The following is a 19,019-nucleotide window of genomic DNA, read 5'->3' as shown; positions in this document are numbered from 1 at the left end:
CTGCCTCATAGTGCACTAAAATTATCAAATCATTTTCAACAAATTTGTCTCTTCCTTTTACGTAAAACCATCTCCCATCACAGTAAGACTTTATTAAATTTGGAGATGCCACCAAAATTTAAGACCTGTGTAATCAACATAAAGTGGACCACAGTAACCACTTAAGTCCAGATTAATCACACTCAGTTCACCGTAAGTAAAGATTCATGAATCAGCCATAGATGACACGGCTGATCTACATAATACCATTACTTGAAAAAAAACAAAAGCTCTGTGTTCAAGTAAACTTGAAAATGCTAGGTTAAACAAAACTAAACATTTTTCTTGAAGATTTTCTGGAGTCCATAACATATAAGCCCAGAATCACTTATGCACAATTGTTAAGTCCAAAAGATCCCGAAAATTAAAGTTTTTAAAATAATGTGTATGGTAGCAAAACCTGATCTAAACTATTATCAGATTCTTTAGTTTTCATCTCATTCGGTCTCACTACTCATACATTTTTCTGTAGAAATTATACATCAGATTACAGGAGCTGCCCTAAGCTCTATTGGGGATATTATTTAATAAACATTATATACATCATAATACCCTTCTAAAATCTTATAACTTTTGAATTCTAAAACATATCTGGTATAAGAGTTTTATAAGATGCATTGTGGACATGCACTAACGCACAAGGCCAATCTATTAGAGGTACATTTCCTAAACCTGTGATCATGAGGCTCTCTTTTAAAAAGAGTGAGAAAGGAAACACTGGATTATGGTATGCCCAAAACTGACTATCAAAAGCCAGTGTCTCATACCTAATAAAGGAGCCCAGTGCAAAGCCTCAGAAAGACAAGTGTCCAGAAATGATGTAAAACAAATGTTTTATGATTATTATACAATTTTATGTAATATTATTATGACAGTAAGAAGTTTAGTGTCTGATGAAGAAAAAAGAATTGGCCTATGCTTATGCAGTACTAACAAGGGAAAGGGAAATATATTAAGCTAGATCCAAGTATTTTTGTGACTGAAAATTGACTTTCTAAAATTTGCTCTGAAGATAAAATGATAAAGAATATAGGCAAGTGCACTATTTTCTTCTATTTTATGCCTTAAGCATTCTCTCCCCAACAAATAGGTTCAGAGAGGGTACACACAAGTACTCTGAATTTGTGTCTGAGGTTTTTTCAATGACTTCTCTAGAACTGGGCACAAACCTCCCACACATTTTCTCTCCGATCTACAAACATTCTGAACTTCCATTTCAAAAATGTAGCAACACTTATTTTGCTTACAATATAAATTCCTTTTACTCCAATCCTTAGGAGTTAATATTTTTATTTCGCTATTGGTATAGTTAGTGTAAGAGCTATATCAATATCTATTTTATTTTATAAACCACCATAAATCATACTTCTGAACACATGAACAGTAGGTCATAAATAAACACTTAATAAAAAAGGTTTTAGGTGGCAACAGTATTAATAAAACAATACTACATATTTTAGCACTAAAAATATTCCAAATTTTAAAATATTTAATATTTTAGAGGCTTACATTTCAAAGAGAATTTGCCAAATCAAACTAAATTTATATAGTCTAATGAACTGTTTGTAAAATTTAAAGGATTTATTGCTGAAAGTTACTTTAAAAAATTATAGCTTTTTATCGCCTCGGTTAATGTGGACCATTTTGCAATTTTTATTTCAACAAATTAAGCCTGTTCTTGGTAGTAAATTTTATACTACTTCTTTATCACTTATATATCACATACACATTTTTAAATACATTTAACTGTATTTAATGATTTAAGTAACTATGGTACTACAGCAACTGTATCAGCTAAACAAAATTCACTCCTTCATTTGTCAATTCATTAAATTTACTGTCCAATTTAAATTATCTTTGTTACTAAGGGAAGGAGGAAAAAACTGAAACCAAAAATGATGATGATAAACTACAACCCATTTTAGTAAACAATTCAAATTTTTCCCAGACAACTTTTTATTAGGGTTAATAAATGAAGTTGATCATCTACTTTTATCTCACCTTTTTGATAACAGACATAAATTAATTAAATAACAAACAAGAGGTAAAGCAAAAGCACTTGAGTAATTAAAAAACAGAGCAACCAATTACTGAAGACACTATTCATAGGATTTTTTTGTTGTTTTTGTTCAAAGAGGCTTGCAGCAAATATAGTGAGTATTTAAATTTGGTATAAAACAAACTTACAAATCTTAAAAAAAAAATGCTTCATATCTTATTAGTTCATATAACTTTTCCCTTATATTTCACATTTTTTCTGGGTATGAAAATATATACTAAAAGTATTTTTCAGTGTTGTAAAATAGATAATGCAGGAAAAAACTAAAACCTAGAAAGATAATCTAACTTGCCTTGGTTTAAGAAGCTAGTTGCTATAAACCTTACTCCTGGGAGTGGTATCTCCTGATATCAGTGCTTTTTCCATTGTACTGTATTGCCCTTAGCCTGGGGAAAAAACACTCCTTATAAAAGATGGGAAGCATCACTCATGAAGAAATTGGTTTAGAGAAATGTAAAAACATAATGCCCCAATATTTTCAACTGAGAATTAAATTCAAATGTATTACACCAATATTTTGTTATTGTTAGTATATAAAATCTCTTTCACTCTAGGTTTTAATTATGAGGAATAATATAAAAATTGACCCTTAAACAAACACTTACACATGCATTTCATTCTGTTAGTCAGAGCCTTCCATGATGCCTCACTGAAAGAATTACTTAAAGTATGCTAAAATGTAATTCTCACCCATTTGTATTAGCTTACCAGATTTGTGCTTCTTATGTTTTGCTTTTTTTTTGATGATCAATAACTTATTCTGGATCTCAGGTTTGCAAGACTTGAATGCAAGAGAATGAAGACCTTCGCGCTTTCTCTGTAAGTTTTCATTCAAAACATCTTTCAATTTCTTTTTTTTCTTTTTCTTCTTTTTTGCCCTCATTTTAGTTAGTTTGAGTTTCTTGTGGCTCTGCAGTGACTGTTCTAATAGAATATCCCTTACAACTTTGTGGCAACTGATTTCTGGATGATCAATGTGACTTCCATTTACATGTATTTGGCAAGATTTTAGAGCATTTTCTTTTAATGGACTGGGTTCAGGCTTTACTCTGGAAGTGTCATCATATTTTTCCTGATTTTCTATAAACCTTATTTCACCAGGACTGAGAGGCCCTCCAAAGCCAGTAACTTCCCCTGGACTCCCTGGTTTCTCTAAATTTTCTTTACAACAATCAGTTCTTTTCATTTCACTGGGCCTTCGAATTCTAATTTCACAGTTGGATTTCAATTCCATTTCAACAGAGATGTCATGATTATCCAAATTTAATTTAGCAGGGCAGCAAGTTGGATGAAAAGTAATTTCTGGCTCTTTCTTGAAGGCAGAGGGCAGGCCTTCTCTACTACACCTATGTTCTCCATTACTTGCACTAACATAGTCACACTTCAATTTCTCCAGTTTAATCCGAGGTACTCTTTGTATTTTAATGGGTGGAATTGGAAATTCTGGGGCCTGAAAAGGTCTCTGTTTATAAATCCGTACATCTGCACCACAGAACTGCGGAAAATGTATGTAAGCATTTTCCAAATAATCATAACCAAGAATAACTTCTCTGCATTCATGAATAGGCTGTCCAAGTACAGCATCTTGAACTTCTTTTTGTGTTTCGTACACAAAGTCACAAAGACCCTTAAGTAGCCACACTTTTTGGTAGAAAGGTAGTTCATGAAAAGGTTTTTCTTCCAATGGATTAACTTCTCCAAGAACTTTAAAAAACTGAGGACACAGCCCAAGTTTTTCAGCACTGTTATCAGGATTTTCAGTCTGCCCTACAGTTGTGTACCACTGTTGCACTTTCTGCCTCAGTGCTGCTTCCCAGGCCCTATAAGGCAAAGTAGGTCTTCGATGTAAGGTAGGTCTGCGATGGGGAGGACTTAATAGAGAAGTCATTATTTTAGATAGAAAAGCATTACACTGAGGCATCAGAAGACAACGTTCCAATTCATAAAAGACTATTTCTGGCAAATTTAGGATTTGCTGAGCTAAACAAAGAAAATGCCCGATAGCTGGAATTTCCCACATGGTCTCCATACACGTTGGAGCTGCTTGAGCTAGAAGTTTTCTTTCCCAGTCTTCTATTTCCTTTTGACTAGCTTCTTCTGCTTCTTTTCTTTCCTGTTCCCGAAGCCTAAAGAAAAATTAACAAATTATATTATTACTTAAAGTAGTGAATATCATAAAATACTAAATTTAAAGTATGTCATATTTATCTTCATTCAACAAGGCAACTGGCTGTTCCAGTCTTCACTGTAGTCATTTTTTTTAGATGAAGAAATACACATATAACTTGACCCTGATTTTACTGATGGAGGGTTATCACTGACATTGCTAATCAAAGTAAAACTCTTCAACTCACAATGTGTATCAATTTCAAGATAAATGGAAAACAATTTAAATGTTTACTAAACAAAAGCAGTTTAATGCTTTCTAGAAGTAATATGATTTCATATAAGAGCTGTAAAGATGTCTACACCCTTTGACCCCTTAATTCCATTTCTAAAAAGTTATACTAAAATAATTTAATAGAAGCAAAAAGTTACATGTTTGTCAGTATTAACTGGAATTTTATATAAAAAAATAAAACCATGAAGAAGTTGTATTACACAATTGGGAAATATGATGGCTATGTCACGTAGCTGTGAAAATCAAAATTATGAATATCATGTATAAACACAAAAAGTATCAGAACACAACAAAGTACTTAGCAAATAATAGTGATGATAAAAATATGCAAACATTGAACAAGGAGATAACAGTACTGCAAAAATAAATGACTCCTAGGTTATGAGATTATGAGTACTTTTTTCCCCTTAAAATTTGCTTTATTGGCACTGCTTTAAATTTTCTTAATTAAAAAAACAAATTAGATAAAAAGACAGAAATCTTTCTGATCTTGCACTAGGCAATTTTTTGGAGACAGCACCAAAAGCACAGCAACAAAAGAAAAAATAAAGTGATGACCATCAAAACTAAAAACTTTTGTGTTTTGAAGACACTATCAAAGTGAAAAGACAACAGAAGATGAGAAAATTTTTGCAAATCAAATACTGTATCTAGTAAGAGACCTGTATCTAGAAAATAATATACCATTGCTTGTAATGAATATTAAAAATAAGAGACTACTGCTTATAATGCAATAAGAAAAGGATAAAATAACCTAACTAAAAACATGGGCAAAGGATCTCAATAGACATTTTTCCAAAGAAGATACACAAATGAACAATAAGCACATGAAAAGATGCTCAACATCATTACCCATTAGAGAAATGTACATCAAAATCACAACAGGATACCAATTCATATACACTAAGATGACTATAATAGGAGAGATAATAACAACTACTGGTAAAAATGTGGAGAAACTGGAAACTTCATATACTGTTAAAGAACAGTTGCTTTGGGAAACAATCTAGCAGTTCCTCAGAAGGTTCAACATGTGATCCAACAATTCTACTCCTACATATATAGCCAAGAGAAATGAAAATATATGTCCACACAAAAACCTGTATGCGAATGTTCACAGTAGCATTATTCATAATAGCCAAGAGTGGAAACACCAACTGTCCATCAATTATCGAATGGATAAATAAAATGTGGCATATCCGTACAACAGAATTATTTGGCAAAAAAAAAAAAAAAATTGAAGTCCTGACATATCTACAACATAGATGAAACTTGAAACATGGTACTAAGTGAAAGAAGCCACCCACAAGACTACATGTTGTACAATTTCATTTATATAAAATGTCAAGAAGTCTACAGACACGAAAACTAGACTGGTGGTTTCCCAGGACTGGGGAGGTCAGGGGAAATAGGGAGTGACTTAACAGTCTTTCCTTTGGGGGTAATGAAATGTTCTAAAATTGACTGCAGGGATGGTTGCACAACTATGTGAATATACTGAAAACAAGTAAATTTTATATTTAAATAGATGAACTCTATGGTATATAAATTATATTTCAATAAAGCTATATAAAAAAGAAATTAAAGCATATAAAGTTCTGGAAGAGAAATCAGAATACAACAACAAAGGACGGAAAATATAATAATTTACCTTACTGTTGAATTTTCCTTCCTCTAGAAAAGATGCATAAAAACACGGAGATGTAACTAATTCATGGGCTCTAAATGAAAACAGAAGCATAATGTCTGACACTGGCTATTTTTCTGTACTATCATATTGTAATCTGTTAAAACAAATACACAGTAAGAATACTATTTTAGCAATATCAGGACTTTCTCTTTTATAGAAGAAGCCTACTTTTATAATTCTGGCTGAGAGGCCACACTGTAACTACCTTGCTATTACAGATACAACAAATTATCTGATCAAGCAGTTCTGGTTCATTAAAAAAGTTAATAAAGAAACTGTCATTTGTGACTTGGCATTTATATATATTAATTACATTTAAATAACTAAACAGTGTTAGAAATTTTTAGTAAATTCAAATCTTCTCAAAAGTGCTTCAAGTTTGGAGGAGTTTTAGCTTTTTACTGAACAGGGATGGTGGTGGCTTCCCCAGTACAAAGCTGGTACTCCCAAAGCCCACAAAATCAACAGAAGGGTGTACTAGCAACAAAAGTCCCTTCTGTTGGCCCCAACCAAGGGACTTCAAGGAAATCTGTCTTCACAACTGGACTGTTGGATGGAAAAAATAAAATCTCTCCCAAGAAGTTGTAACTATAAGCTGGCTCATGTGGATTTATTGCCCACATTCACATTTCCTGGGTGCTCAGAAAAATACCACACTAAGAAATGAGTTTAACGTGGTCTGGTCTCATGCCAAAATTGTTCTCAGGTACATGAACAGAAAAAAAGCAAATCTCTAAAGCAATGCACCTTATACCTAGATTTTAAGGATCTCGCACTGATACAGTGACAAGAAACAAGTTCACAGTCAAAGAAAACAAAATATAAAAGGAAATAAGTTACTATGAGGGACAGGAAAAAATATGACCCTTCAAAAAACTATAGATATAGGAAATATAGGAGGTAGGAAATACTTCTAGTGAAAAGAAACTGAAAACGTGAGTAAAGAGAAGAATATAAAAAATGGCAAAGCAGTTTTGAAAAAGAACTAAAGAGAATCTCTAGATAGAAAAAATACAGGAATTAAAAGAAAAAAAGATTTACACCTAACTCAACAGCAATAATGGAAGCCAGCAGACAATGAAATATCTTAAATGTGCTTTAAAAATAACTATCAATGCAAATTTCCATTTAGAACAAAAATATATTTTTAAAATGAAGACAAAAATAAAGATATTTCTAAACAAAAACTCAGTATTTGTGAATGAATGGAACTCCACCTAAAGGAAATTCTAAAGATTTACTTCAAATGGAAGAAAAGGTCAGTGATTCTTGACTGATGATAAGAGATGGGAAAATAGAAAAAAAAATGTTAATATAATAATTGATATAGACACAGCACAAAATAATGACAAAAATGTTTTGTTGAGCTTAAAAAGACAAGATAGAATTAAAACACATTATAACAATAGCAAATGAGCTGAGCAAAAAATGATTAAAGTTGAAAGTGTTCCAAGGTCCTTGTATTAATCAGAAAGATGATAAAAATACTGTTTAATTTTAGGCTTCAATAAGTTAACTTTTCACGTGAAAGTTTCTATAGATACTCAAATAACAGACTTCAAATATTCAAATAAATAGAAATGGAAACACAGAAGGAAAAATAATAAAATAATCAAAAGTGGTAGGAAGTATGTACTTTGCATGTAACCAATTAAGTCTGAGGGATATTTATAGGTTAAGAATGTATATTTAGAAAAGAACTGAAAATCAAATATATGTGTTCATTAAAAGAAAAAAAAGTCAGAAAAAGAACAGCAAATCAAAGCCCCAAAGTTGAAAGAAGGAAATAAAGAGCAGAAACCAATACACCATAAAGCAAATATATAATAGAAAAATCATTAAATTCAAAAGTTGGTTCTTTGAAAACATTACTAAAATTAATAAACCCTTGCCAAGCTTGATCATGAAAACAAAAACACAAAACCAATACTAGAAGAGAAAATGACGGTAGAGGGTGTGGTGGGTAGTGCTCAGTGGTAGAGTGCACCCTTAGCATGCATGAGGTTCTGGGTTCAATCTCCACTTCCTCCATTAAAAAAAATTTTTTTTTAATTAAAAACAAAAAAAGAAAATGGGTACATCCTATAGATTCTACAGATAGAGATGACATAAGGATATTATAAGCAACTTTATGTCAAAAGACAATTTAAATGAAACAGACAAGTATTTTAAAAAATACAAATCAACAAAACTGACACAAGAATGAAAACTGAATAATACTGCATCTATTAAAGAAACTATACACTTTAAAATCTTCCCCATACAGAAAAATTGGGGCCCTAAAGTCTTCACAAGAATTCACCTCAAAAATTTTAGTTAATGAAATCATTAGAAACAAAATATAAAATAGACACGTTAAAGAAGTAAAAGAGATTAAAATAGTAAGTAACAAGAAATTATCAGAATGATCCAGACAGATTTGAAAAAGAAACAAAAGGAACTTCTAAAAATAAATAAATATAAACACAAAAATAAAATACTTGATAGATAAGTTAAATAGTTGATTATACATGGGAAAAGAAAGTAGAACTGAAGAAATTTCAAACAATTTGGTGCAAAGAGACAAAGATACAGAATACAAGGAAGAAATATAAAGGCTGATGGAGGACAGATTAAAACACATCAAACAACAATTTGGAGCTCCAGAAAATATGATTACAGAAGAGTGGTAGGAGGCTGGTGATGATGGCAATATTTAAAGAGATAATGCCTGACAATTTCCCAGAAATATGAAGGACATACATCTCCAGTTCAAAAGACCCAAGAAAATAAATTAAGAGAACCACACTTGGGCATATTATAGTATAACAATAAAACATCATAGACAAAAAAAAAATCTTATAAGCAGTCAAGGGGGGAAAAAGATTATATACAGAAATGACAAAAAGATTGAGAGATTTCTCAACAGCAACAAAATAAACCAGAAACAATAACTACCATTCATGGATGAGGACAGATTAAATTTTCAATTAGACAAAAAGCAGAACTCTTTCTAACTAAAGTGTCTTCTGCTTCCACCCAAGATGAAGAAACAAAGAATGAGATTTATTCTCCCACCTGAACCAACCATAAAAACCCTGACAAAATAGATAAAACAGTGGTTTTTAAAAGTCTAAACATCAGGCAAAGGACAGTGATCTCAGAGAGGTGGCAAAAAGAGAAGGGGAGCCCAATAACTGTTGCAGTTTATCGCTTTGAGAATTTCTGGGCCACGATGCAGGACAGAGAACCCAAGCAGAGCATAGCAGACTCCCTGAGTTGAGAAGGAGTCAAGAATCCAGAGATTCCAAGGCAGCTAGTCTCTACAGGACATAATACTAAAGAGGGGAATGTTGCATAAAGTGAGAACACAAAAGATGTACAGAGTCCCCTTCAAATATTCCTTACACACATGCATTGATCACGAAACAGCCCAAGACTAGGTGGTAAGAAAACATCCAAAAAATTAGAAAATATAGTGTCTATTCTACCAGTCATTCTTGAAAAACGCTTAATTCATGGGACACTGAATAGAATATTCAGCAAGGTCTTGCAGTGGCAGTAGAGAATAATTAACCTTATACTAAGCATTGCTCTGGACCCGAGTAACAAATTACAAAAGATCCAAAATGATAAAACTGTTTTCAAGTAATTAACTGCATTCCAGAAAAAAAGCTCTAGAAGATTCTCAGGAATATAAGACTATCCGGTACCTACCAAGATAAAACTCACAATGTTTGGCATCTAAACCAAACGTACCAGGCATATAGCAAAGTAGAAACACATGATCCATATGAAGAGATAAAATCAATTAATCAAAACTGACCCAGAAATGAAACAAATGTTAGAATTAGCAAATAAGGCCATTGAAGTAGTTACTGAAACTAATCCATACAGTGAAAAAGTTAAGTATAGACATGGGGAAGATAAAAAATAGACACAAATCAAACTTTTAGAGATAAAAACTACAATATCTGAGATGAAAATATAATGAATGGGACGAATGGCAAATTAGACAGCAGAAAAAAATATTAGTGAATTTGAAGACAGTAAAAGAAACTAATTCAAAGATACAGAGGAAATACTTCTATAGTATATACTTCAGGAAGAAAAAAATGATCACAGAAAGAAGTTCTAAGATGAAAGAAGTATTGAAAAGCAAATTGTGAATCATCATATGGTAAACAAATAATATATTACAGAAACAGTAATAATGTCTAGTTCGGGGGTAAAAAATGAGATAGAGCTAAATTATTAGTCAATAATATATAAGACAGATGAGGCAGAAGAGACCAGAATTAACAGAAATAGAGCACATAACCTTTAAGTCAGTGGAAATAGTTGTAAGTGAAATAAATCTTCACCTTCCACAGATGGATGTCAATAGATAATGCCAAATTGAAAAATCAAGAAATAGCAATGTAAGCATACATTTAGAAATGTGAAAATAATTACTAGAAAAAATAGCTAAAAGTTAAAGGTGGATGTTTCCGAGTCATGGATTTGAAGGTGAGTTAAAGTAAGGCTGCTCAGTCTTTCATTAAAAGTCTTAATAGTACTAAAGTGACTTTTAAATTATAGAGCATGTGAAATTAAAAAAAAAATTTTTTAAGTCAACTTTTCAAAAGCTGAAAAATATTAGCCAGGAGATTTTAAAGAGCCTGTTTATGTTAGATTTGTGGATATTGTGTATCTTCCTATGAAACTGAGTTTCTCTACACATTATATACTGAGAAGGGTAATCATTTCTTCATTACATTGCTGTTAACTAAAGAAAAAAGGTTTTATCTGTAAAAGTTTGATTTGTGTCTATTGTTTATCTTCTCCACGTCTATACTTAACTTTTTCAAATGTAACTCAAAGTTTGTTTAAAAGTTTGGTATAGAAAACTATAGAATATCAACCACCAAAAAACACATTCATTTAGTTTGCTTGGCATTGAAACTGATTTTGGTCAACTTTGTCACAATCAATCATGCTCTGTTTCTGCAGAGTTGAGAGTAACAACTAGTGCTCAGGGAAGAAAATGAAAGAAGTTAGAGTAGACTAAGACACTTTTACGGACTTGTTTTTGCCTCAAGCAATGTTAGCAACCTTTGGCCAATAAAGGTTAGAGATATGGTAATTTCAGACACTATTTATTCAACTTATAGATGGGGACACTAAGGACATAGAAGGGTGAGAAGGTAACTTCCTTATGCTTACACAGTGGGTTAGTGTAAGAGCCAAAAATACAGTTTGTTATTGGTAGGCCAAAGTTAGCACCAATTGGCTTACTTTTGGAAGAAGAAGAAAATAAGGCAACTGCATAATACACACATTCTGCTGGCTCAGGTGCCTGGAAAAGCCTTGACATAGCTGGGGTATGATGCTGCCGAAAGTGGATATTGCCTAAAGTTACTCAAGGTCTGCTACTCACACTTCTGTTCTCTATAAGCTAAACCTTTCAAGGGAGAATGATGGATTCTAGCCTCAGACCATGAGTACTGAAGAGGTAGGAGGAAGAAAAACAAGGACCAGTCTGGTGTAAGCCAGCATTAACACACAGAACAGTCCTTTAGAACTGGGACTGTGAGTCTCCGATCCTCAGCAGTATGATATATATGGAATGGGAGCTTGTCAAAGAGCTCTAGAGTTAATGTCTATAATCTGTCAATTTAAAAAACTTTGTCAAACACTTAAAATATAATTAAAACATTTAAAAAACATTATATTACAAAATGCTGAAGCAAACCACACTTTGCTCATGAGGACAGATAAAAAAGTTTTTAAAGTTATTTTCAATTTAAAAATTTGTTCCAAAGTATTATACTAAAATCAGATACAGTACTGCATGTTTTAAAAATGTTAGCTCAAAAAATTAAGCCTATGGTATTGGAGAAATGCTAAAAGATTGCCTGAGGATGGTTATAAAAACTACATTTGCTAATGAAAAAAAAGTTACAGGAAAAGTTAAGGGAGCAGATCCTAGAGTTCTCATTACAAGGAGAAAAATCTTTTTCTTTTCTTTTTATTATATTTATATGAGATGATGATATTAACTAAACCTATTGTGATAATCATTTTATAATATGAGTAAATCAAACCACCATGCTGTATACCTTAAACTTATACAGTGATGTATTTCAGTCATTTCTCAATATAACTGGGGGAAAACTAGAAAAGAAAAGTAACCACCATGAAATGAACTAAAAAAGTGTTCCAAAATTTTTTTCTTGGACAAGCTCTCATTTTTGATGTTGGTCCTTACTGGCTTAGAGAATGTTTACCTGTTACTATGTAAAATACTAATAGCTGTGCCTAAGGTTATTCTGGTCATGTATAACTTGGCAGGAATACTACTAATGAGTGTACAGTTTTACAAAAGAAAATTATGTTTTAAAGTATCCTAAAGTATCCTAGCTTTATTAGTTTTATAAACTTTTAGTGAATGCTTACTATGTATGAGAATACAAAGAGGTGAAAGTATGGACCACATACACTCAAAGAGTTTACACTCTAGTAAGAAACATATACAGGAGATTTAATCCAAAATAATGTGTTAACTGAAAAAACAGTACAACGTGTGCAAATTGCTGGCATGAAAAAGGAAAGCAAGACATTTTCTTACATTTTCTAAAATGAGTAATATAAAATATTGTATTTTAGGAAGACCAACCATTCATACTAAGTTTCAGTCAAGCTTCTTACCTGGCTACCAACAAAAGAATCTCTTCTGGCTAGTTAAAGCAGAAAAGGAATTAAGCTTTGTTAAGGATGACAGAGCCAATCTTAAGAGATATAAAGGTACGAATCCCAACCACACTTTGAGACTTTCTCCAGGAAAAACCAGACTGTCACCACTGCTTGGCACTTCTGATACTAGGAATCTAGAACAACCAGAAGCTCCCACCACCACTTGTGCCAAAGATAAACGCCCCTGCCCAAGACTGCCACCTCATGTTGTTCCCAAGCAATTTCAAGTGTGAAGAGTATGAGTGGTCACATGCTTCTACCTTATTTGTGAATGGGTATGAGAATATAAATTTTTCACCATCTACTTTGGGAAGTCAGGACTTGCAACATGGGAAATTACTAAAATGTAGGGAAGCTGTTCAAAAATGGTGCGTGGTCACAAATGACAAATGTCTACTTCATTAAGTCACTGCTACTTTATGTTAAAGAGAATTTGAAAATAAATCATTAATCAAAGACCATAGCTTTTATTTCATAAAAATGTAGAAAACATTTTTACTTTAACTCCAGTGATTACTGAATCAATAAAATACCAGTAAGTTTATACAAATATATGAAACAAGTATAAAAGCATGCACAGTATTTCTGGTAATTCAAACAATTTTGCAAAAAAGAATGGTGAACAGGTCCAATATTTTTAAAAACAGCTTTAGTGATCAAAACTGCTACCTAACAATGTCATATTCCAAATTAACAGAAATTCACATGAAGAGAGCTAGCTTCCAACTTTAACAATTTTATTTAAAAAAAAACTATCTAAAATGTATTATATACTTTCCTGCTTAATAAATAAGGTATATAAAATATAATTCAATCTTTCCTTAAAGCCTCAAGGTTACCATTATAAACAGAATACAGAGGTCATGAGTTGTTTAAGGACAATTTCAGCAACTATACGTTAACCAGCCCTTTCATTCAATCAATTTTCCCAGAACCCTGACTTGTAGTGTTGCTGTCTTCTAAATCAACAGTGGCTCTGTACACTAATCGGTCCCAAGAATGCCTGCTGTTCTAACAGCATTTAACTGGAGATAGCCAGATAACCAGGCCTTACTCAATATTAATTCCTCTCTGTTCAACACACGTCATCTCCTCTGCACTGGTTTCCAACACATCCAAGTAAAGTGAAGGTAGTAATATAGGAATGCCAGGATTTTGGACTTTAATGGCACATACTATACCAAAAAGGGAGACTACTTATTGTATACAAATTAAAATACAGAGTATGGACTTCCTTCCTTTAATCGGACTAGATCACAAATCAGAGACCTAACTGTTGGACTTAAAAGATTTTTAAAAATAATTTACTTTCCGGTTTGTGTCTGCCCAGATAATCAGCTAAAAATTATCAGATGTCCATCAGTTAACTTAAGTATTACCACACTATAATATGGACTAGAATTGTTCAGCTTGCTGCCGACTTGAATTTCTGATATAAAAAGCTGTTTAAACCTACTGAACAGGAGGGAAACTTTATATACTCACTTCTTATGTCAAAAGTTTTAATTAAATACACAAAATGTTATGATAACTCACAGAGAAAAAAATGTGACAATGAGTGTGTATATGTCCATGAATAACTGAAAAATTGTGCTGAACACTGGAATTTGACACAACATTGTAAATGATTATAAATCAATAAAAAATGTTAAAAAAAGTTTTAATTAAAAAGCAAAACAAAAAAAGAGAAGCCTACACCCAGATGTTAAGCACAGTAATTTAAATATGATCTTTGCAACCTTCCCTGTCTTCCAGTTTGACCTTTCCTTATAATGTTTTCAAAGTCCCTACCAGACCAAATTTTGCAGTATCTTTATTCTGAGCTAGTCTCTGACTAACTCTTGAGAGGATATTAGATTGACAAAATCGATAGACTGGTAGTATTATCATGATAGATGGTAGGATAACTGTACACAGGGAGGAAGGCTTTGTTTAGCACTCATATATATTGTACCACATGTTGCTGCCTAGAAGTCACATTTTCCTTTTGAAGACTCAAAAGAAATCTTGAGATAGGATCAAAAACATTTAAAAAACTCTTCCTGTCCCACTAGTTATGTGGCACTTCATAAATTTTAATATTTATTATATTTTTAATTATAAAAGAAAAGCATTGTTATTTTAGAAAATTTAGGAAACAGAGGTTAAAACAAGAGAAAAAGAATAGTGATTTTTATATGTGTTTTATGCAAACTCTAAATTTGGATGCACATAAAGTTAACCCTCTCTTAGGCACTGAAGAGAAGGCCACTGTGGCAACAATAGCAAGAATGTGGGGGGAAAAGGTATAAAATGAAGTTAGAAGGGCAGGGTGAGGCCAAAAGGTGAAATTATATGATTCTTATAAATTATATGAAGCCATTAAAGTTCTTGGGTGTACTTGCTTTGTTTTGGGGAGGTGGTAAGTAATGGGATAGGTAAGTGGCATGATAAAATCTGCACTTGGATAAGTTCATTCTAGCTTCAGTGTGAAAAAAAGACTGGAATGAGGCAAGCATGGACACTGTTAAATGAATTAAGAGAAGATTACAGTAGTCTAAATGAGAGATGAAGAAACTGGATGGAGGCAGAGGGGATAGAGAGAAGGAAGCAGATTCAAGAGAGATTTAGGAAATAAAATTGTCAAGGTTTGGGGATGGATCTATTTTGTGTACAAGGGAAAGAAAGGTGTCTTGGATGAAACTCAGGTTTCTAACTTACTTAATCTAATAGACTGTGGTACTATTCACCAAGATAGGAAACATTACAGAAAAATTCAAGTTTTAAGAGGAAATATTATGCCTTCATAATTAACAGTTGATGTAATCAATTTGAAGATGCCATATATACCAAATATCTTTTGTTTGCCTCCAGATCTACTCTCTACGCTTCACTGTATAACTTATCTGTATCAAAAGGCAACTTCACCTACTAGCTTTCCTTGGGTTTGGTCAAGGGAGCCCTGGCAAGGATCAGATAAAGACAGGAAAGTAGGCTAAAGTGTTTACTCCCTTGGTTTCCTCTCTGTGAGGTTGCCTTGGGCTGTTTTCTTCAAAAGAAGACATTGTCCCCATGGTCTCTTCTTTGTAACTCTCTCCTGGGTACCAGTATGTACTCCCTTTTGCTCGCTCGCTCGGGCTAACAGCCTTATTATCTTAATATTCAGCTGTATTTTAACCCCTTTGGAAATAAACCTTCTTTGAATTATTCCAATTTCAATATTTCCTGATGGATGAGAAACACTGATACTGTCACTAATAGATACTACATCGAGAGAACACAATTAGGTACACAATTAGGTCTAAAACTTAGAGAAGTATGGGCAAGAGACATGTATCTATGAGTCTTTTGCATATAGGTGGTATGGGCATGGATCAGATCACTTATGAAGAAACTATAACATGAGAAAAGGAGACACTCTTGCACAAAAACTAGAGCTGTGGCAACACCTGGGACAGTTAAGAACAAGAATAAACTAAATACTGGAAACAATGGCACTTAGAACTGAGGGAGAGTGACCAGAGTTAAAAAGTTTGAATATTCATGTGTTGTTAGGAAGGAGAGTAGGTATATTAAATTTACTCTTTAAGTTAAAGATACACAATAAAAACATTTATTGCAACAATTTATTAAACACTTTATACAAAATCAATGACAGTAACTACCTTATCAATATAATCTTTCTTTATAGAGGTTATATCACAACAACTTTAAAAACATATTAGTGTGTCAAGATTCCCTAACACATTAAAGAACTTGCCATGACCGTAAGATTAGAAGCAGAATGAATATACAACTGAATCAAAAAGAATAAAATATCTAGGAGGTGAAAGATCAAACAAAGCTAGAGGCATCACAGGCATCATGCTCCCTCATTTCAAGAGATGTTACAAAGTCATAGCAATAAATATAGTATGGTATTGGCATAAAAAGGAACACAGATCAATGAGAAGGAACAGAGAGCCCAGAAATAAACCCACACATATATGGTCAATTAATTTATGACAAAGGAGCCGAGAATATACAACAGGAAACAGTCTCTTCAATAAACGGTGGTGGGAAAACTGGATAGCTACATGCAAAAGAATGGAACTTGACCACTATCTTACAACATACGTAAAAAGCAATTCAAATGGATTAAAGACTTGAACATAAGACCTGAAACCATACAACTTCTAGAAGAAAACAGAGGCAGTAAGCTTCATGACGTAGGTCCTGGTAAAACTTTTTGCAATCTGACAACAAAATCAAAAGCAACAAAAGTAAAACAAAAAAACTAAGTAGGACTACATCATACTAAAAAGCTTCTCCACAGCAAAGGAAGCCATCAACAAAATGAAAAAGCAATCTACTGAATAGGAGAAAATATTTGTGAAGCATGTATCTGATAAAGGGCTAAAATCCAAAATATATAAAGAACTCATACACTCCAATAGCAAAAAAGCAAACAATCCAATTAAAAAATGGGCAGATCTGAATATTCATTTTTCGAAAGATACCCAGATGGCTTACAGGTACATGAAAATATGCTCAGCATCACTAAACATCAGGGAAATGCAAATCAAAACCACAATGAGATATCACCTCACACTTGTCTGAATGGCCAATACCAAAAAGACAAGAAGTAACAAGTGTTGGCAAGGATGTGCTGAAAAAGGAACCCTTGAGCACTGTTGGCCAAAATGTAAATTGGTGCAGCTACTATGGAAAATAGTACGAAGGTTCCTGAAAAAATCAAAAATAGAACTACAATACGACCCAGCAATTCTACTTCTGGGTATTTATCTGAAGAAAATTAAAACACTAAGTTGAAAAGATATATGCATTCCCATGTTTACTGCAACATTATTTACAACCACCAATAGATGACAACAACCTAAGTGTCCATTAATCAATGAAGGTGTAAAGAAACTGTGGTATAAATACACAGTGGAATATTTTTCAGTCATAAAAAAGAAGGAAATATTGCCATTTGTGACAACATGGATAGACCGCAAGGGCACTACACTAAGTGAAAAAAATCAGATTGAAAAAGATAAATACTCATGATCTCTCTTATATGTGGAATCTTAAAAACAAACAAAACAAACAAACCAAAAAAACAGATAAAGAGAACAGATTGGTGGTTGCCAAAGCATAGTGATTGGAGGTGGGAGAAATGGGTTAAGAGAGTCAAAATGTAAAGAGAATAAAATTAAAAACAAAACAAAAAAAGAGTAGAAAGGATACAAATACACACATCTCTATCTATATCTCCGACCTTAAAGAAGACACATACATGCATTTTTTGTAGCATTCTATAACAGAACACTAGGAAGAATTCAAAATGTGCATTTTATCAGGTAAATGGATTAAATGGATTAACTGTAATAGAGTGAGATAGTATAGTATTATATATTAGCACTTTAAATAAACTAGGATAAAATAATTTAACACAGTTTAAATCTCAGATACATAATGTTGACTGAAAACAGAAAGTTGCCATTTAAATAAACGTTAAAGACATGCAAAACAATGCAATGTATTATCTATGAATAAATATATAAGAAATGACCTTTTTGTGGTCATGATGGAGTAACTGAACAAAACTTACCTTCTTCCCACTATAAACAATTACAAAACTGAACAAAAAACATGAAACAAATGTTTTTAAACACTGAATATCAAACAGTGCAGGCCTGTGATCCCTAAGAAGCAAAAACAAATGAGGTAGTTCCTTCAATGAATCAATTTTTCAACAAAAAGCAATTAATTCCCAGTCTACAAGTGCAGAGAGGGAAAATCCAAACAGTCCAGTGGAGTCGAGGTGGAGATGAAAATCAGCATTAGGGGAGAATGAGGCACCTAGAAGTTGTGAGAGAATTCCAAAAAGAAAGAAACTATGAACAAAAGAGCTTCAGAAATGTACACAAGTGTTCCCCTTGAAACTCTGCTGAGTACTAGCTTGTGCAGAGTAAAGATCTACAAAAATCTGACAAGAATGATCAGGAAATTGGAAGCTCAGAGAGCTTATACACGATGGGGACACCAGCTAAAGTGAAGAGTCCTCAGTCATCACTTGGGGGCATTCGGTGGATACCCCAGAGAAGTTATGCCTTAGTAGTAGGGCTGAACTGGAGTGAAGGTTATTCTAGATC

General features: G+C 32.8%; 1 protein-coding gene across 3 annotated transcripts in view; it reads right to left on the bottom strand.

The window, feature by feature from the left end:
* The window catches only part of KIAA2026 (KIAA2026 ortholog), an 86,583-nt gene that overhangs the window by 39,492 nt on the left and 28,072 nt on the right, over positions 1 to 19,019 (bottom strand). For 2 of the 3 annotated variants that reach the window (XM_032477701.1, XM_006190324.3), the window contains one exon: positions 2,807 to 4,224. In XM_032477701.1, coding sequence (XP_032333592.1) covers positions 2,807 to 4,224 — 1,418 coding nt within the window. Of the gene's footprint in view, positions 1 to 2,806; positions 4,225 to 6,150; positions 6,172 to 19,019 lie in introns of those variants that run through there. The other variant, XM_032477702.1, reaches the window with a different exon arrangement.

This window comes from Camelus ferus, chromosome 4 (assembly GCF_009834535.1).
Source record: "Camelus ferus isolate YT-003-E chromosome 4, BCGSAC_Cfer_1.0, whole genome shotgun sequence".
In the NCBI taxonomy this organism is placed as follows: Eukaryota; Metazoa; Chordata; class Mammalia; order Artiodactyla; family Camelidae; genus Camelus; species Camelus ferus.
Note: the sequence above shows the minus strand (reverse complement) of the source record. Positions and strands in the feature narration are given on the sequence as shown.